Raw genomic sequence first — 15,462 nt, forward strand, 5'->3', positions numbered from 1 at the left:
TATCTCCCTGAAGAAGTGATTTTCACTTTCCGTACTATTAGACTTTTGTATATCTTTAGGGAACTCCAAACTTCTAAACACCATTAAAATTGGGTTATCATTTTCATGCTGAGTTCTTTATGTATTTATTCTAGCAACATATCCCTTTCTGAATAAATGACTGTAGAAAAATTCTGATTCTATGGGTATTTGGAAGTGAGGTGTGTGTTTATTTCTCAGCAGTTTCCTTGGAAACTCAAAAGTTCTAACTTTTTATTACATCAGTTAGTCTATTTTTTTCTTCTGATGTTTGTGATTTTTGTTTCAATTACTTAATAAACTATTGCCTAATTCACACACATGAAGATTTATGGCTATATTTTATCTTAAGATTTTTACAATGTAACTCCTTTTTAGATTTTTTTAGACCCATCATTAGTCTAAAAATTAGTTTTTATGAATGCTGTAAAGTAGTTATCCAACTCCATTGCTTCTGATTATCCATGTTTTCAATCATTTGATGAGAAAGCATTTTTCTTCACTGAGTTGTCTTAGCACACTTTAAAAAAGGCGATGGAGCATAACCTCTTAATCTTGTTACCTTTTTTCTTTTTGACAATGTTGTTTTTCTAAAACCACTTTTGGTTCATATTATACAGAAAGGCAAATGCTGCAAGTAGTTCCTGAAGTTTTTCTGAATTCATAAATTCAAATGTTTTCTTTTGCATTGTTTTTACTATGTCTTTGGATTTCCTATGCAATTCTCGGAGATTCTATGCAAACAGAGTTTATTTTGTTTCTTTCCAGTACAGATGTTTCATGTTTCTTATCATTTTATTTATTTATTAATTACCCCTTTGGCATGCCCTAATCTCTCAGTACAGGTTGAATCAGTGTGGCAAGTGACAACATTCCTGTCTTACTTGTGGTATTAGGTGAAAATTACTCAGCCTCTTGCCATTAAATATGATACAAGTTGTGGGTTTTCCATGGCTATCCTTTATAAAGGCGTCCCTTTCTACTCTTGGTTTGTATGTGTTTTGTGGCAGATTTTCTGCTTTGTTTTTTATCATGGAAGGGTGATAGAGATTTTCAAGCACTTTCTCTGTTTCCAATAAAAGGATAATGAAGATTTGGAGTTTATTGTATCAATTCTCTTTTCCAAAAAATTTACTAAATAGATCACAACTTTACAAAAGGCATGAAACAGTACTTTTGCAATTGTTTGTAGATAAGTTGGTTAAAGGCATCTAGCAGAAGCAATTTGAAAAATACAAAAATATAACTACATGAAATTTTTCTGGAAAAATGAATAGTACACAATTGCTGATGACATGTTCTTAGAAGAAAAAAAAGAAGCACAATAAATTAACAAACTATGATCATCAATCACTTTTACATGCACACAAAATACACAGTAGACTTATTAAAGGTCTCTGTAATGACTGGCATCTTCTACCCCCAAAGTTTTACTAAAATAGAGATTTGAGTTTCAAAAACACCATTCCATTAACTTACTCAAAGCATACACTTCACATTTTGAGTAAGTTAAGCTCAAAACATAAAGCCGTATGCTTCAGCACAACAGCAAGCATGTTCGTCATACACAAGTTGACATCTGTGATGCCTAGAAAAATAAAGGCCTATTTATAGTTTGATTGTGCTCTGTGTATGAAATACAATGCCTTCTGCTTTAATCCGCTCCAATATTGGCCCATAGATCTCCTTCGTAAATGGCCCCAGGAGGCCTTTGGCTTCGATTTCACCTAAAAGAAAGCAGATTTTTGATTTTCAATTTAAAAGGTAATGTTAAAGGTACATATCCATGTCAAGAATCCAACACCAGGGCCAAATGGTATTGTATTCCGAAGCAAAGGTGTTCAATCTATATGTGACCGTGAAGGGAGAACATGGAAAATTAAGATTTGAAATTCTTTACAGAAAGTTCCAACTTAGTCCCAGAGAAGGTAAGTAACATGATCGCCCTGGAAAGGTAAAATGGAATAGATTTTGTAGGTTGACAGCTGTAGGTGAAGATAGGAACAGGAGGCATAAGGTGCGGAGGGGTGGGGAGGCAAAGATGACTGGGGTGGAGGTGGGCATTTGGGAGACTATGTTGAAACCTAGTGAGGTGGAAACTCCCTGGAAGGAAATCCATGGCAGTGACCCTACCAAGGCCTCCTAGTACTGGGGGATGGGGACCCTGAACTAGCCGTCTTCTATAACAAGGCAAGGCTTCCAGTGGTGGCATTGCGACACCAGGCAGGCCACCAAACATTGACCTGCCTGAAAGATGTACTGGGGGAAAGGCAGCAGAGATCTTGTGAGAGCGGTTAACCAACAGCCGGTCTAACTTGAGGCCCACACTATGAGAGGGACCCATGCCCAACACTGTCTGGGTGACCAGGGACCAGAGGTTGGGTAACCCGGACACCTAGAATAGAACCAAATACAACTGACCAAGAAGAAGGCAATAGAATGATTCCTAATAATATTCTGCTATACTCATAAATTGGTGCCTAGCTCAATTGTCTCAGAGAAGCTTCATCCTGCAATTGGTGGGAACAGACGCAAAAACCCAAAGTCAAACATTAGGCAGAGCTTTGCAAACCCTGAAGAAGAGAAAAAGGAAGGATTTTGGGAGCCAGAGGGGTTGAGGATACCATAAGAACACAGAATCAACTAGGCAGGACTCATAAGGGCTCACAGAGACTGACAATCAGAGAGCCTGCATGGGTCTGTGTTAGGTCCTCTGCATATATGTCATGGTTGTGTAAGCTTCCTGTTCCTGTGGGACTCCTAACTGTGGAAGTAGGGTTGTTCTTGACTCTTTTTCCTGCTCCTGAGACACTTTTCCTCTTCCTTGGTTGCCTGGTCCAGCCTTGATATGAGGGTTTGTGTCTAGTTTTACTGTGTCTTGTTATTCTACGTTCATTTGAGATCCTTAGAAATGCTGCTCCTTTCTGGAAGGAAAAGGAGGAATAGATCTAGGGGAGCGGAGCGGGGGTGGATGGGAAGGGACCAGATGGAGTGGAGGTAAGGAAAACTGCACTCAGGATATATTGTATGAGAGAAGAAAGGAAAGAAAGGATTGGCCTCATAGTTTGTAAATGATGCAAAAACATTAAGAATAAATTCTACTTAAAATTTGAGTTCTGTCCAAGCTAGTGATATGCTTTATGACAGTGTGCCATGGTGCCGGGAAGTAACAGGAAGTCACAGATGCCAATCAACCAGAAAGTCACTAAAGGAGGCAGCTGATACTCTCCAGGGGCCTGTGTCACTGAACTATGCTTGTCAGTCCTCCAGCTCTAATGAATGTATCTTCCTTTGTCTTTCAACTTACAATAACTACTCACAATAAAAACCCCTCTGTAATTCAAGGAGCACATCAGAAATACTTGTTCCGTATAGATAATATGCTAAGACATGAGAATTAATAAACCAGTCTATAGCCCTGACGGCCTACAAATGAACACCCTCTGCTAATTCAGAGCAACCACTCACTAAAAGTACACATGAAAAGGGAGGAATTTAGGAGCCAGAGGGGTTGAGGACACCACCAGAACTCAGCTTTGACTTTCCACGTTCAATAGGAGGAGACCTTGGCCTACAGGTGTTGAGCTATATCTATTCCATCATTCTGAGGTCCTGTGACTAAGCTAGGTGAAAATTTGGTCTCTTGACAGGGCCTAATCTCATTCCTCACCATAGTGTGGCCCCCATCCAGGTTCCTCTAAGATTGTTCATTTTTAATAAAGCAAAACATTTGCTCTCCAGACACGGGCTGACTTGAAGGTAGAGGAAACAGACTTAGCCCTGATGAAAAAGGGACTTACCATCAAGCAACATTTTGGCCGCCATGGCCGTTGGCAACCCCACAGTTTTAGCCATTGCTGAAAAGCCATTGAAGTCTCCATAAACCACAAGATCAATGACCTTGTTTTCTAAATGTCCAGACGGATGTCTGATGCCAAAGCTGTCTCTCATCACAATCATATCCTTTTCCTCGGGACCTTGAGATAAAGACAAACATTCTAAATCATCATTACCACCTACCCATTATTGTAGTCTACCTTTCCGCCCTTCTTAGACGTTTCCCATCCAATTACATATCATCACTAGATAACTCCCTATGATGTTTTTACCCAAAGATCAGTGCAAACCTCAAAGAAATGGAAACTCGGACCATGTTCCTTTCTCAACATCGAGTAGTCTGGTTGATAAGACAAGTCACAAAAATACTTGCTCCCCAAAATACCGCTTTGGTGTTTACCTAATACATTACATACAAAATTCCTTCACCTTCTTGTAGTTCCTGAACTCATTATTTCCTGACATTTTTTCTCCTATTGTCTCTACCTAGTGCTGTTTCCCTCCTCTCAAATCTCTCCCTTTGTATTGCATGGATGCTGCTCTCAAAACCAATCCTTTGGGGGCTCTTCTTCAGCATCGTTTACTATAAGCCCATGCATGACCTACCATAGGAGAGCTTTGAGACCAAGTGCTTGGAGAATGCATCCACAATGGACTCGGCCTGAGGGACTTGCTCATCGCCCAGTAAGCCCAACCTGAAAAACACAAGTGCCACTGTTAGTTCACAGTCTCTGCATGCTCTTCTCTGGGGAGTGGGAAAGAGCCCCTGGGCTCTTAGGAGTCAGCTCACAAGTTCTAAGATTCACCTGAACCGAAAACTGATAATAATGGGAGCGCCATAGCATCAGAATCTCCCCGGGTCCCTGAAACACTGCTTCATAGAGCAGAGCAGAGAGGATATATGCAAACTCATTTTTATGACATTTTAAGAGCTAATTTACAGATGAGTGGTCTCACATGAATGAATAATTACCATAGTCACATGAATGAATATTCTGCAGTCAGTGGGGGATTACCCAGAGAAATCCCATGTTATCCCGGAATGGAATGAGAAAATGCTCCAAAATAAACATTTTTCAGTTCATAATTGCTATCAGGTTTCTTCACGTATCTAGTTTTTGTCCCAATATACACAATATATTATAATCTCTCTAAGGCCAACTAAAGAGCATCAATTAGCTAATAAACAGTTAATTAATCAAAGACAAATACAAAGTATATGGTGTGTCGTAGCCTTCCTTGGCCAGAAAGGACTAGGTCATTAATCATTGGTTCCAGGTGTTTTGATCTAAATGAAAAGGTGAGTACATACCATTCAGTAGCCTCCAGCTGGGTGCTATCCCCACCCAGCTTTGTAAAGACCACTTCCTTAAGCTGCTCACATGAAGAGGAGCGGGAAATCCCAACTAGGTCACACAGGAGCTGTTTCTGATTGGGAAAAGAAACATGGGAAGTCTAAGTCCCTGAGAAGTAAAACAACAGTTATCTGAAAAGTAAGTCTATCAAGACATCAGACATCGAGTGTACCCGAAAAGTTTGTTAGAAATAATTGATATAGAAAATTAAAACATAAATTATATATGTACAAATATATAAATATGCATGCATGCTTAGCTGTATATTACAAATGTGTGAGATGCCAGAACAATATTTAACAATATTTTTTTAAAAAAATCAATGCTAAAAAGGGGAAGCACACAAACACTTCCTGGTCACGTATCTTCCCCATCCTGGTCATGTGTCATCTTCCCCATCACTTTTTTCACCCATACCACCCCCAGACACACACACACCCCTCACACACCCTCTAACAATCAATCTGGAGCAGGTTAAAGTACAAGCGACTTACTGCCGTGGTTGCCAATGGCAACCAGAGTTCTTTTGTAGCTTCAATAGATGAGAAAGACCTCGCAGGGAATCAAATTTCAAAAGAACACTTAAAAGAGTGGTCATAGAATTTTCTTCTTTCTAAACAAAACCTTTTCCAGGGTCCTGGAAGGAAGCTAGGCTATGTTCACAAGTCAACCAATTGGTTCCCAGGCCCAGTGTGGCTCGCTACCTGGTTTATAAAATAGAAGTTCACTGGAAGGCATACCCACCCGTGTGCCTATGCATTGTCTACGGCAGCACGAGATTCTTCTGCAGATACTGCTTGGTCCACAGAGTCTAAAATGTTTCTACTCTGATGCTGTGCAACAGGTCTGTCATTTGTCACTTGTGCCCTGCAAGCTAACAGCATCCTGGGAGAGCTAGGACAGCCCCCCTCCCATCAGCTGGTAGTTAAATATCAGCCACTAGTGGGAGCTCTACTTGACATCCAGGGACAAGTCCTAAATCCCAGCCCAACTCTGAGATGCCAGGGTGGGGGTGACACAGAAATGCCTAAAACTCAGTAATAAACTTATTGCCCACGATGATAAGTGGCCCAATGAGCGGACTGGCAAGACTCACACCAACATCTTCCCAAATACACACCAATGGGGCCAAGTGACCTACACAGCTGGGAAATTCCAGACTGCAAAAACAAAGTGAGTGCATCTCCTTACAGGGATGCAAGGGTGGGGGTGGGGAGTCCTGTGAGTGAGTGAGTGCAGGGCATTTCCTTACAGGGTGGAAGAGGGGGTCCTGTGAGTGAGTGAGTGAGTGAGTGAGTGAGTGAAATCTCCTTACAGGGCTGGGGGTGGTCCTGTGAGTGAGTTCAGGGCATCTCCTTAAAGGGTTTTGGGAGCGGGGGTATGGGTGGGGATCCTGTGAGTGAGTGAGTGAGTGAGTGAGTGAGTGAGTGAGTGAGTGAGTGAGTGCAGAAGCAGCCAGGCATATTAGCCCATCAACTTTTTCCATCCTCCCCAAGTGCAGAATGGAGAGGAGATGTTCACAAGGACTCATCAGTGTACATCAGTCACAGAAGGGATGCTCTGGAGTTCTCTTGAGTTCTGTGCAAAGCGGAGCTCAGTGGGCCATCTCAGAAGGTGTGTGTACAGCAGACAGCACAATTCTGGAGTTACTCACCCAGGTGAGAGGGTTGGCCTCAGGTTGGAGCGCGGGATATGCTTCTCTGTTGATGAGACCTAACTTTACAAATCCATTCAGAGCTTTGGAATATCCCTGAGGCAAGAATTAATAGGCCGCAAATGAATATTTTCCTTTAAAGACAAATGAATTTCTAGCTATTTTTTAAAGAAGGTATTTTTAAAGAGGGTTTTATATTTATAACCTATAAATGTCATAATTCAACTGGTTTACATAAAAGACTTTGTAAATGAGTCGTTTCTTATTTTCTCAGTGCTATATTGTATGTTATGTTCTGGAAGCTTAAGGGCTAAGTTCCTGGTGAATTGAATAATGCAGTTTAACAGAATATTGTTTAATAGGATAGTTACATTTTAGTCTTTATTTGTTACACTGCTTTGTTTTCTTTTAAGTGCTAATGATCACATCCAGGGCCTTGTGCATGCCAGGAAAGCATTCTATTGGCTTAACTTCTATCTATTTTGTTTTCTTGTGATGGAAGGGACAATAATCCATACCCCCTAAAAGAGAGAACCCATCCTATAGAGAAGACCTGGGCATGTGTAGAGTATGGGGAAGGATGCCATGCCATTCTGTTGCCTGGTTTTATCATTTTGAATATACTCATAACATCTCAAACGTGGTCAAATGAAGCCCTATTTTGTGGTAAAGAAAGCACTTCAAATTGTTAAGGAAGTCCATCTAACCCTGTAACTTTTCCCAGCCTCAGTCCATGTGTTTCAAATGTTGTTAACTCATCATGAGCTCTGAAGACATAGAAGATACATAAATCACAATCAACAAGACAAAGTTTATATGTTTAGTTATCAGCAAAAGGGGCAGATTTGTCACTCACAATGGATTTGAACCTAATAGGCCTTAACGGAAAACTGGAACCAGAGACCAATGTAATCTTACAAGACCAAGAAACAAAGCAAGCACTCATATCCAGCTACACCTAGAGTTGGCCTCCTACCTGCTCCCAATCCCTAAAGAGTCAATAAATTCATGCTTTTGAGTTGGGTCTCCTAACACTTTAATAAAAGCTCCCCCACATCGTCCCAGTGAACTGAGTTGGAAACAGAATATCATAGCTGTATGGGGAGTCTGAGAATTAGCGGCAGTTGAGTGTTCAGTCCCAAACAAGACATTTATATCATCCCATGTAACATTGCAGAAGGAAGCAGAAAGACTGTAAAAGCAGGAGGACAGGGAGAGGGGAGAAAAATGATGTAGTCTACACTCTGCACAAAAATTGCAGTTATGAATTCTCAACAACTGAGTGAGACTGCAGCATGTATACATCCAGCAGCCAGGCAAGGGTGGAGAAGAAACTCAGGGGGCTCAGGTGTTCATTGCTTAACAATTTCCTATGGGTAGAGTCAAGAAAAGGGGGAGTCTTTACCTTCAGTTTACACCCAATGGCAAGCCTACCAGACTCCCTAAGGGATGGTACCAATTCAATGATCAGACAAATAGCTCTGTTGTATGACTGAACGGGTCATACAGCAAAACCAAGTCATAAACCTTGGAAAGAGACAAGTATAGAAAGGGGTGGAGAGATTGGGGGATCAAGAGGTTATAGGAGAAGGTGTAACCAGAATGTATTATATAAAAGTATGAAATTGTCAAGTAACTAACTTAATAATAACTAACTTATTATCTGAAAAAATAAACTCCAACTTGGTTTCCCATTTCAATTATTAGAAGAAAAATAAGCATGTATATTTTTTACATCAAAACTAGCAATGTGTTTGGTCAGGATATACACAGATGCGAGCCTGTTCCACCTTGTCTGAAGGTCACAGAGCTTGAGCTTATTTTTGCTTTTTTGAAGTTGTTGACAGCAGGTGAGACTACAAAATAAGATATCCTGACCTAGGGTGTGGTGACTTGGTGTTTTGGAGATTAAAGTGGCCCATAGAGGTGGATTGGCTCTATCCTGACCAAAGGTGAGAAATTTCAAACATATCCCTGTGCTCCTTCATTTAAAATAGGACATTTGACACAAGGAATGACTGCCTAGGATACTTGGTCTAGGGTGTGTTCACCACACATTCCTGCCCAAGACATCAATGACTTTACTCAGGAAATAATGACTTGATGTCTCAAGAATTAAAGCAAGTAACTGTACTGGTTGTTCTTTGTGTCATGTTAAAGCAATACTTTACCTTCTTTCCCCCTTTTGTATTGAAGTATAAAAGCATGTGAAAAATAAATGCAGGTGAATTCAGCATTTAATATTCAGTGATTTTCCCTCCCGATGCTGTTTTGTGTTTTTGTCTCTTATTTCTCTTATAGTTCTCTTCCTTTTGCTTAATAATTCTAATCCTCACGCTCCTACCCTGGAATGTATGAGTTATGTAAAAACTGGTTTTTGACAGTGTTTGAAATAAAGCACTTACCTTATATCTCAGTGTTCCCCTCAGCAATGTATGGGCAGTTGGAATCCCATAAATTTCAGCATATTTTGTACTATCTCTGTTAGGATACCCTTCCAAGTTCAGGCCTGGGAAGTAATCCATGGATGTGACAGAGTCAAGAAAAGAGACTCCCCCTGTCACATTCACAACCTGAGGAAGAGTGAAAAATAGCTGGGGTTCACAACAGCTTGTTTCTTCTTGGTTTATCTGCATTACTTATACAAACAAAACTAACAGAACTTTGAAAAATGTTAGTGAAACCACGATCAATATTTAACATGCTATTAGCCAAGCTGTTCTTCCTGAAATAACTTGCCAGGCTTTCCCCAGACTTCTATATCCTAATCTGTAGGCAGAGACTGCTCTTTTGTTTCCCTGCCACCCAGACCCAAATAATAACACAGAAACTATATTAATTACAGTGCTGCTTGGCCAACAGCTTAGATATATTTCTAGCTAACTCTTACATCTGAGTTAAGCCATTTCTATTAATCTGTGTATCACCGTAAGGTTGTGACCTACCAGTAAGGTTCTGGCTGGTGGCTGGTGTCTTTCTCCTTCGGCAGCTACATGGCATCTCTCTGACCTCATCTACTTTCTCTCTGTATCTCTGTTCGGATTTCCCACCTGGCTTTACTCTACTAAGCCATTGGCCAAAACAGTTTCTTTAATAACCAGTGGTAATAAAACACATTCGTAGCATACAGAGGGGACTCCCACATCTCTAATACACATTATTTTCTAAACAAAAGGCTTGTTTTCAATTGACTCTTGCCCCTGGCTAAAATAGTGTGATGCTGCATTAAGGATTTTTTGTTTGTTTGTTTTGCTTTACTTTTGTGTAAGCTAATAGCGTCAAGTAAGCATTCAATGGCTTGTATGCTCTGACAGCAATGGCAATATTCTTTTTTTAATTTCATGTCTCTTTTAGTACTAATCTTGCACTTTTCACTCGCCCAACTATTGTTTATTGAATACCCATTAAATATGTGCCAGAGATGATACAAATTGTAGAGAGAATAAGAAAAATAATGAATAGAATTCAATTCACATCTTCTGTTCACTCTGTGTTTACTGTAAAAAACATTTGCTGAATGATCAGCAATCGCCAGCAACTGTGTAGAGGCAGCAGAAGGAAGACCTCCCTTCACAACAGAGACAATGCCAAGACTACACAATGAAGCTCAAATACAACTTCTTTTTAGTGAGAAGCAAAATCCTGGTTCCCTAGAGCCGTGTATTCCTCCCCAACACATATTCAAAGTGCAAGGAGGTGTTGCTTTGTGTTTAACTTTAAGTAAAGTATTACATTTCGCCTTAGAGCTGGAAGTCTGTGGTTGTCCTTGGGATAATGAAAAACATTCTGGAATGATAAAATTAGGGCTGAGGCTGCTGTCAAGCTGGACTTTGTCCTGCTGGAAACAATTTCACCCTGTTTCTAAAGCTGCACAAACCAAAACTGCAGGGGGCAGTGGCCAGGGTTCACAGGGATTTTTCCAAAAGAAGATGGGCTAAACAATGGTGCCCAGAATACATTTGTGGACGAGCTCACCTGTATTGAAGTGTAAGAGAGAAAATGGAAACTAATTTATACACAACCGAGGGTCCAGAAGGAGAGGGCTGCCTTGTACACAGATGGATGTGGAGAGATCCTTTCAGTTGAAAAGACAGATCACTTGCAGTATGCCTTCTAGAATCTCTCAGAAAGAATCCAAGGAATGTGACTGATACTTCCTATTTAATGTGTTCAGAGTCCCTTCTTTAGACTGTACTGAACTTCTTCTAATAGAATTCTAGTTTTCAAAACAACCTAATACAGAAGCCACATGCTGGGTCTCTATATCAATTTCACTTCTGTAACCTGTAGCAATTCTAAAGTTCTTCTTCTTCAATTGAAGATCAAGACAATCTTTAAAGAAAAATTCTTACCAGGCAAAATGGTAAAAACCTATAATCCCAGAGTTTAGGGGCCTGAGACAAAGGTATTACTAAAAGTTCGAGGCTAGCCTAGACTATGTACTAAAACCCTATATAATAAGAAAAAGGAAACAAATATATAAAACTAAAATATATCAGCAAGTTTTGTAAAATCAGATAGTTTAAACTGACTGTCAGTGATTCACTTAGAGAAATTAACAGTCAATGAACCTGATCCAAAATAACAGTATGGGCATGAGGAACTAAGAGTTAGATTCCCTAATAGGCAGACAGATAGGGAGAGAGACCACAGCCAGGTAATAGCAATTTGAACTTTCAAGATGGCTGTTTTTTCTTCTCTGGGATGCTGGCTTCTCTATCACCCTCCTGATCTGAGACAAAATCCTAACAGCTTAAAACCTGGTAAACTTTTTTCCACTACGAGGGCCCCTCTTTAAGAAGAGACTGAATTAGAAACTGCTGGGGTCCTCCCTCCCCACCACACACACTTTGCAGAAGGCTCTTCTCTGTGCCTTGCTGTGTGTGTAGTTCCTCACCGCTAACAAAAGCCTTTCTTCACCAGCTGATCCATCTGGCGTGTTTCAGATTTTCCCTGCTGCTATCTAAGGCTCCTGAAATTTTTCCTGCCTTTTAATTATCTAACTGGCAAAGAAAACGAACCAATCAAGATCCCTCCACAGCAACACTTCTCACCATTTGATAAGTAGCTGGCAACCACAGTGTCTTAGGTTCAAAAACAAGCCCCGCCTAGTTCCGTGTTCTATTAAGAACTTTAAGGAAGACATTAAAATTTATCCATCCATTTTACAGAGGAAATTTGTTTCTCTCTGCTCAGACAATGCTTGTGCCCCAGACCAGCTCCAAGCCGAAGCACAACTCATCTCATGTTGTGGTTGCACGATTCTCTGAGGCCAGTTCTATTTCACACACAAACATCACACAACCAATGAGAGAATCACAGACATATATCGTAGAATAAATATTCAAATAGTCAAAATAAGTAATGAACCAGCCTGCCTCCATCTTGGGCTTGAAAGTCATCTAATCATAAAGACATACTAGGTTCATTCCTGTTTAGGATTAAACCTCTGTTTCTCAAGGATTGGGCTATGCCCCATCTTTAACCTTAACTACAAATGGTTCTGTACTGCCTGTTCCAGGAAACAACTATCATGCTTTTGGTTCTAAAAATTATAACTATCTTGCAATTCTTTGTTTCAAAAGGTTGTTATGACTTCCTGTTGTTATGACCTCCTTACAATCATGTCTTTGTTTCATAAAGTTGTTACATATAATTTGTTATGCTCTGCTCCTGTAACTCTGCCTGTTTTACCTGACAAATCCATTTAGAGACCCACTCGCCCTGAGCTATAAAAACATTGTCTACCTAACAGTATCCAAGTGAGCATAGAGATCCATACACATGCCTGTACACATGTTGCATGTTTCTAAGTTTTCAATGTAGAAATGTTAAGTGTTTTTCTTTTATTTCATTAAATAACTGCGGATATAAAATTGTAATAATGCTACTATCTGAAGAATTTCTGGAAGTTTTAAATCTGTGGTAATACACTATGATTTATAACATTTTATTTGGGTGTGGCAAGTATCATCACTCAAAGTAGCACTTGGGATTTGCAACTCTTTTAATTAGAACTCTTAAGAATTGAGAACAGTCACTGTTAATAAAGTAATCGCCACCCAACTGTGTTATGCTAAAAAAAAAACATTGTCTACCTCATGTCTGTTAGAAATATTCTTAAGTGGAGCCTCGCCACCTATGCAAATAATTCCAACTAGACCAGATTAGACCGAATCAAAGATGCCCACGTGGGTGGCTGGGAGAGCATGATAAAGAGAAGGGAGAGACAGAAAGGGGGGAACAAACAAAACCCAAGACCACCTTTTCCTTTTTCTGGCGCAAGCCTAAATAGCCTGTGGGATTGGTCCTGACCCTCCCTGGAGAGGGGTTAGTACTTGGCAGGCTTCCCAGAGGTGGAGTCCAGACCAAGGTAACTCCCAAGGGGAGGGGGCTTAAGATGGATGCTAGGGACTGGGGTGACACTTCCAATCATCCCAAACTCCTTGGATATAGGGGTGTTAGAGGGCTGGGGTCTCATTTCCAAACAAACAATGTCCAATATTGGCCTCTTTAACCTCAACTTAGAGGGAGGTAGCCTATGTACATGAATTAAAAAAAAATCTTTATTTAATTTAACCATGATCATTTCTCCTTAAACCTTTGGGATTAATCAATCAGCTAATCAGAAATTTAGCACAGTAAACGTACAGGCTGCCATTTACTAGGGACCCTCAGCCTCTTAATGTTTTATGTGCTTACTTTTTAATCCATGTAATTGCACTTTTTTCAGAAATATAAACAGGCTGTCTGTCTACCTGACCAATTGCTGGTGTACGTTCTACTGTATCACACGAACATCTTTATTTGGCTTTACTTTTGGATCACTATTCTCAAAGGATATTGACCCAGTACAGCATCAAGGATCCTGATACAAGTACATCCTTCAAAAGCCATGCTATGGTTATGGGCACTGGGAGCAATGAGTAACTAAACAGGATTTTCTGAAAAGGAAAAGGGGCTTGCTTCCCACATGCATGGATCTCCCACTTTCCATGGTACTTTCCATGGGAAGTGAACCACCACCTATGAAGGATGGAACTAAGAGAAGACTAGTCACTGCCTTCAGACATTTGGGAGGAAGTCGGATTTGCTAGGAGACAGAACAATACCAATGAACTGACAAGAACACAGGACGATACACTATGTTCTAATTCAAAGACTCCTTTCTAATTACTAGAAGCGTTTCAGGCTTCAAATTCAAGCCAAAAGTAGGGATGTCTTCATCATTATGGTTCTATAAATTCTGTAAAGCCGGCTCTGTGGCTGAGGTGACAGGGGCAGAGAGGGTAGTGGCAGAGGGGACAGAAGAGCAAGGATATGAGAGACTTTCTAAAGGAAGTTTAACAATCAAGACTGGAGAACAGAGTTATAGACTTGAATCACGGAAAATTCTTAGACACAGACAATCCAAGTACCTAAGTGTCAGACACTCTGATTGAGTTCAGACAAAAGAACAGTGAACAAAGGCTGGAGTGGCTAGGAAACTCTGCAAGAGGAAATCTGAACAAGACCTTGAAAAAGTATCTTTTTAGCAGAGAAAAGAGAAGCATCGTATTTTTCTCTTCAAATCTGCCAATGTCAGAAAAATGTAAGAAATCCCTCCATTTAAGAAAACAAGCTCAGGATGAAAGGGGTAGGGAGGACTTCAAACTCAACAAATACAGCTTCTGCTGCCAGAAATGACTTGCTGCTTTGCCTGGGCCCTCAAGAGCACCGAGTTATTTCCAAAACTAGTATTTGCTAATAAGTTGGCTGTTAGGCAGATCACAGTCTACATGGATTCACTAATTCACATAACAAGAAGGCTACAAAGTGTCATACACCAGTGGCACACGTCTTTAATTCCAGCACTCGGGAGGTAGAGGCAGGCAGATTTCTGTGAGCTCAAGGCCAGCCTGGTCTACACAGTTAGTTCCAGGACAGCCAGAGCTATTGCACAGATACATGCACAGATAAACCTGTATTTTAAAAAAGGAAAAAAATGTAAAAGGAGAAAGAAAGATGCAAAGTAGTCATTATCATCCTTGTTTTCAGACAAGTATCCTGTGATAGCAGGACTAGAGAGCAAAGACAGGCTTCTGATGCTGATACCTTGCTTGTCCCTAAAGGTATGTGCCACTGACTGACTCCAATTCTCTAATTCTTGTCTTCCTCATAATTTATACAGCCTCCTGAACACAAACACGTCATGACCAATAGGAGCAGACATTTTTTTCCAGCCTTTGCATATTACTCTATACCAAACAAGAGCCAGAGAGATTGCCAAGGTGAAAAGGGGCTATTGATACACAAAGAGAGACAGGCTGAGGGAGTGTGATTGGTAGGATGTCAGGCATGAAATTTCCGTGCTCCCTCACACAGCAGTGCCTGGTGCCTGGTCTCTGGAGACACTGTGAAGGATGTCAACATGGGCACCAGAACCTAGAAGTGTCTTTCTCATCTTAAAGCATCCCTCTAAAATATCCCGCTTGACATAGCTGTAGTGTTTGACATAACTGTGATTCTCTGGTTACTAAGCTTTTTGTTCTGAAGTTCAGTTGCTTGCTAAACATCTCTTGGTGAGCTTTGAAAATTCTCCAAAGTCCAAAATCTTTG

At 40.5% G+C, this 15,462-nt stretch overlaps 1 protein-coding gene across 3 annotated transcripts in view; it reads right to left on the bottom strand.

Moving 5' to 3' along the window:
• Positions 1-1,079: 1,079 nt before the first annotated feature.
• Aass (aminoadipate-semialdehyde synthase) overlaps positions 1,080-15,462 on the bottom strand; it is a 60,983-nt gene continuing 46,600 nt past the window's right edge. For all 3 annotated transcript variants that reach the window (XM_075953690.1, XM_075953691.1, XM_075953692.1), the window contains exons 19-24: positions 9,270-9,437; positions 6,865-6,960; positions 5,168-5,283; positions 4,462-4,550; positions 3,819-3,995; positions 1,080-1,745 (exon numbers count right to left, since the gene is read on the bottom strand). In XM_075953690.1, the coding sequence (XP_075809805.1) occupies positions 1,627-1,745; positions 3,819-3,995; positions 4,462-4,550; positions 5,168-5,283; positions 6,865-6,960; positions 9,270-9,437 (765 nt within the window). In that variant the 3' untranslated portion in view covers positions 1,080-1,626. The remainder of the gene's footprint in view (positions 1,746-3,818; positions 3,996-4,461; positions 4,551-5,167; positions 5,284-6,864; positions 6,961-9,269; positions 9,438-15,462) is intronic.

This window comes from Microtus pennsylvanicus, chromosome 19 (genome assembly GCF_037038515.1).
Source record: "Microtus pennsylvanicus isolate mMicPen1 chromosome 19, mMicPen1.hap1, whole genome shotgun sequence".
In the NCBI taxonomy this organism is placed as follows: Eukaryota; Metazoa; Chordata; class Mammalia; order Rodentia; family Cricetidae; genus Microtus; species Microtus pennsylvanicus.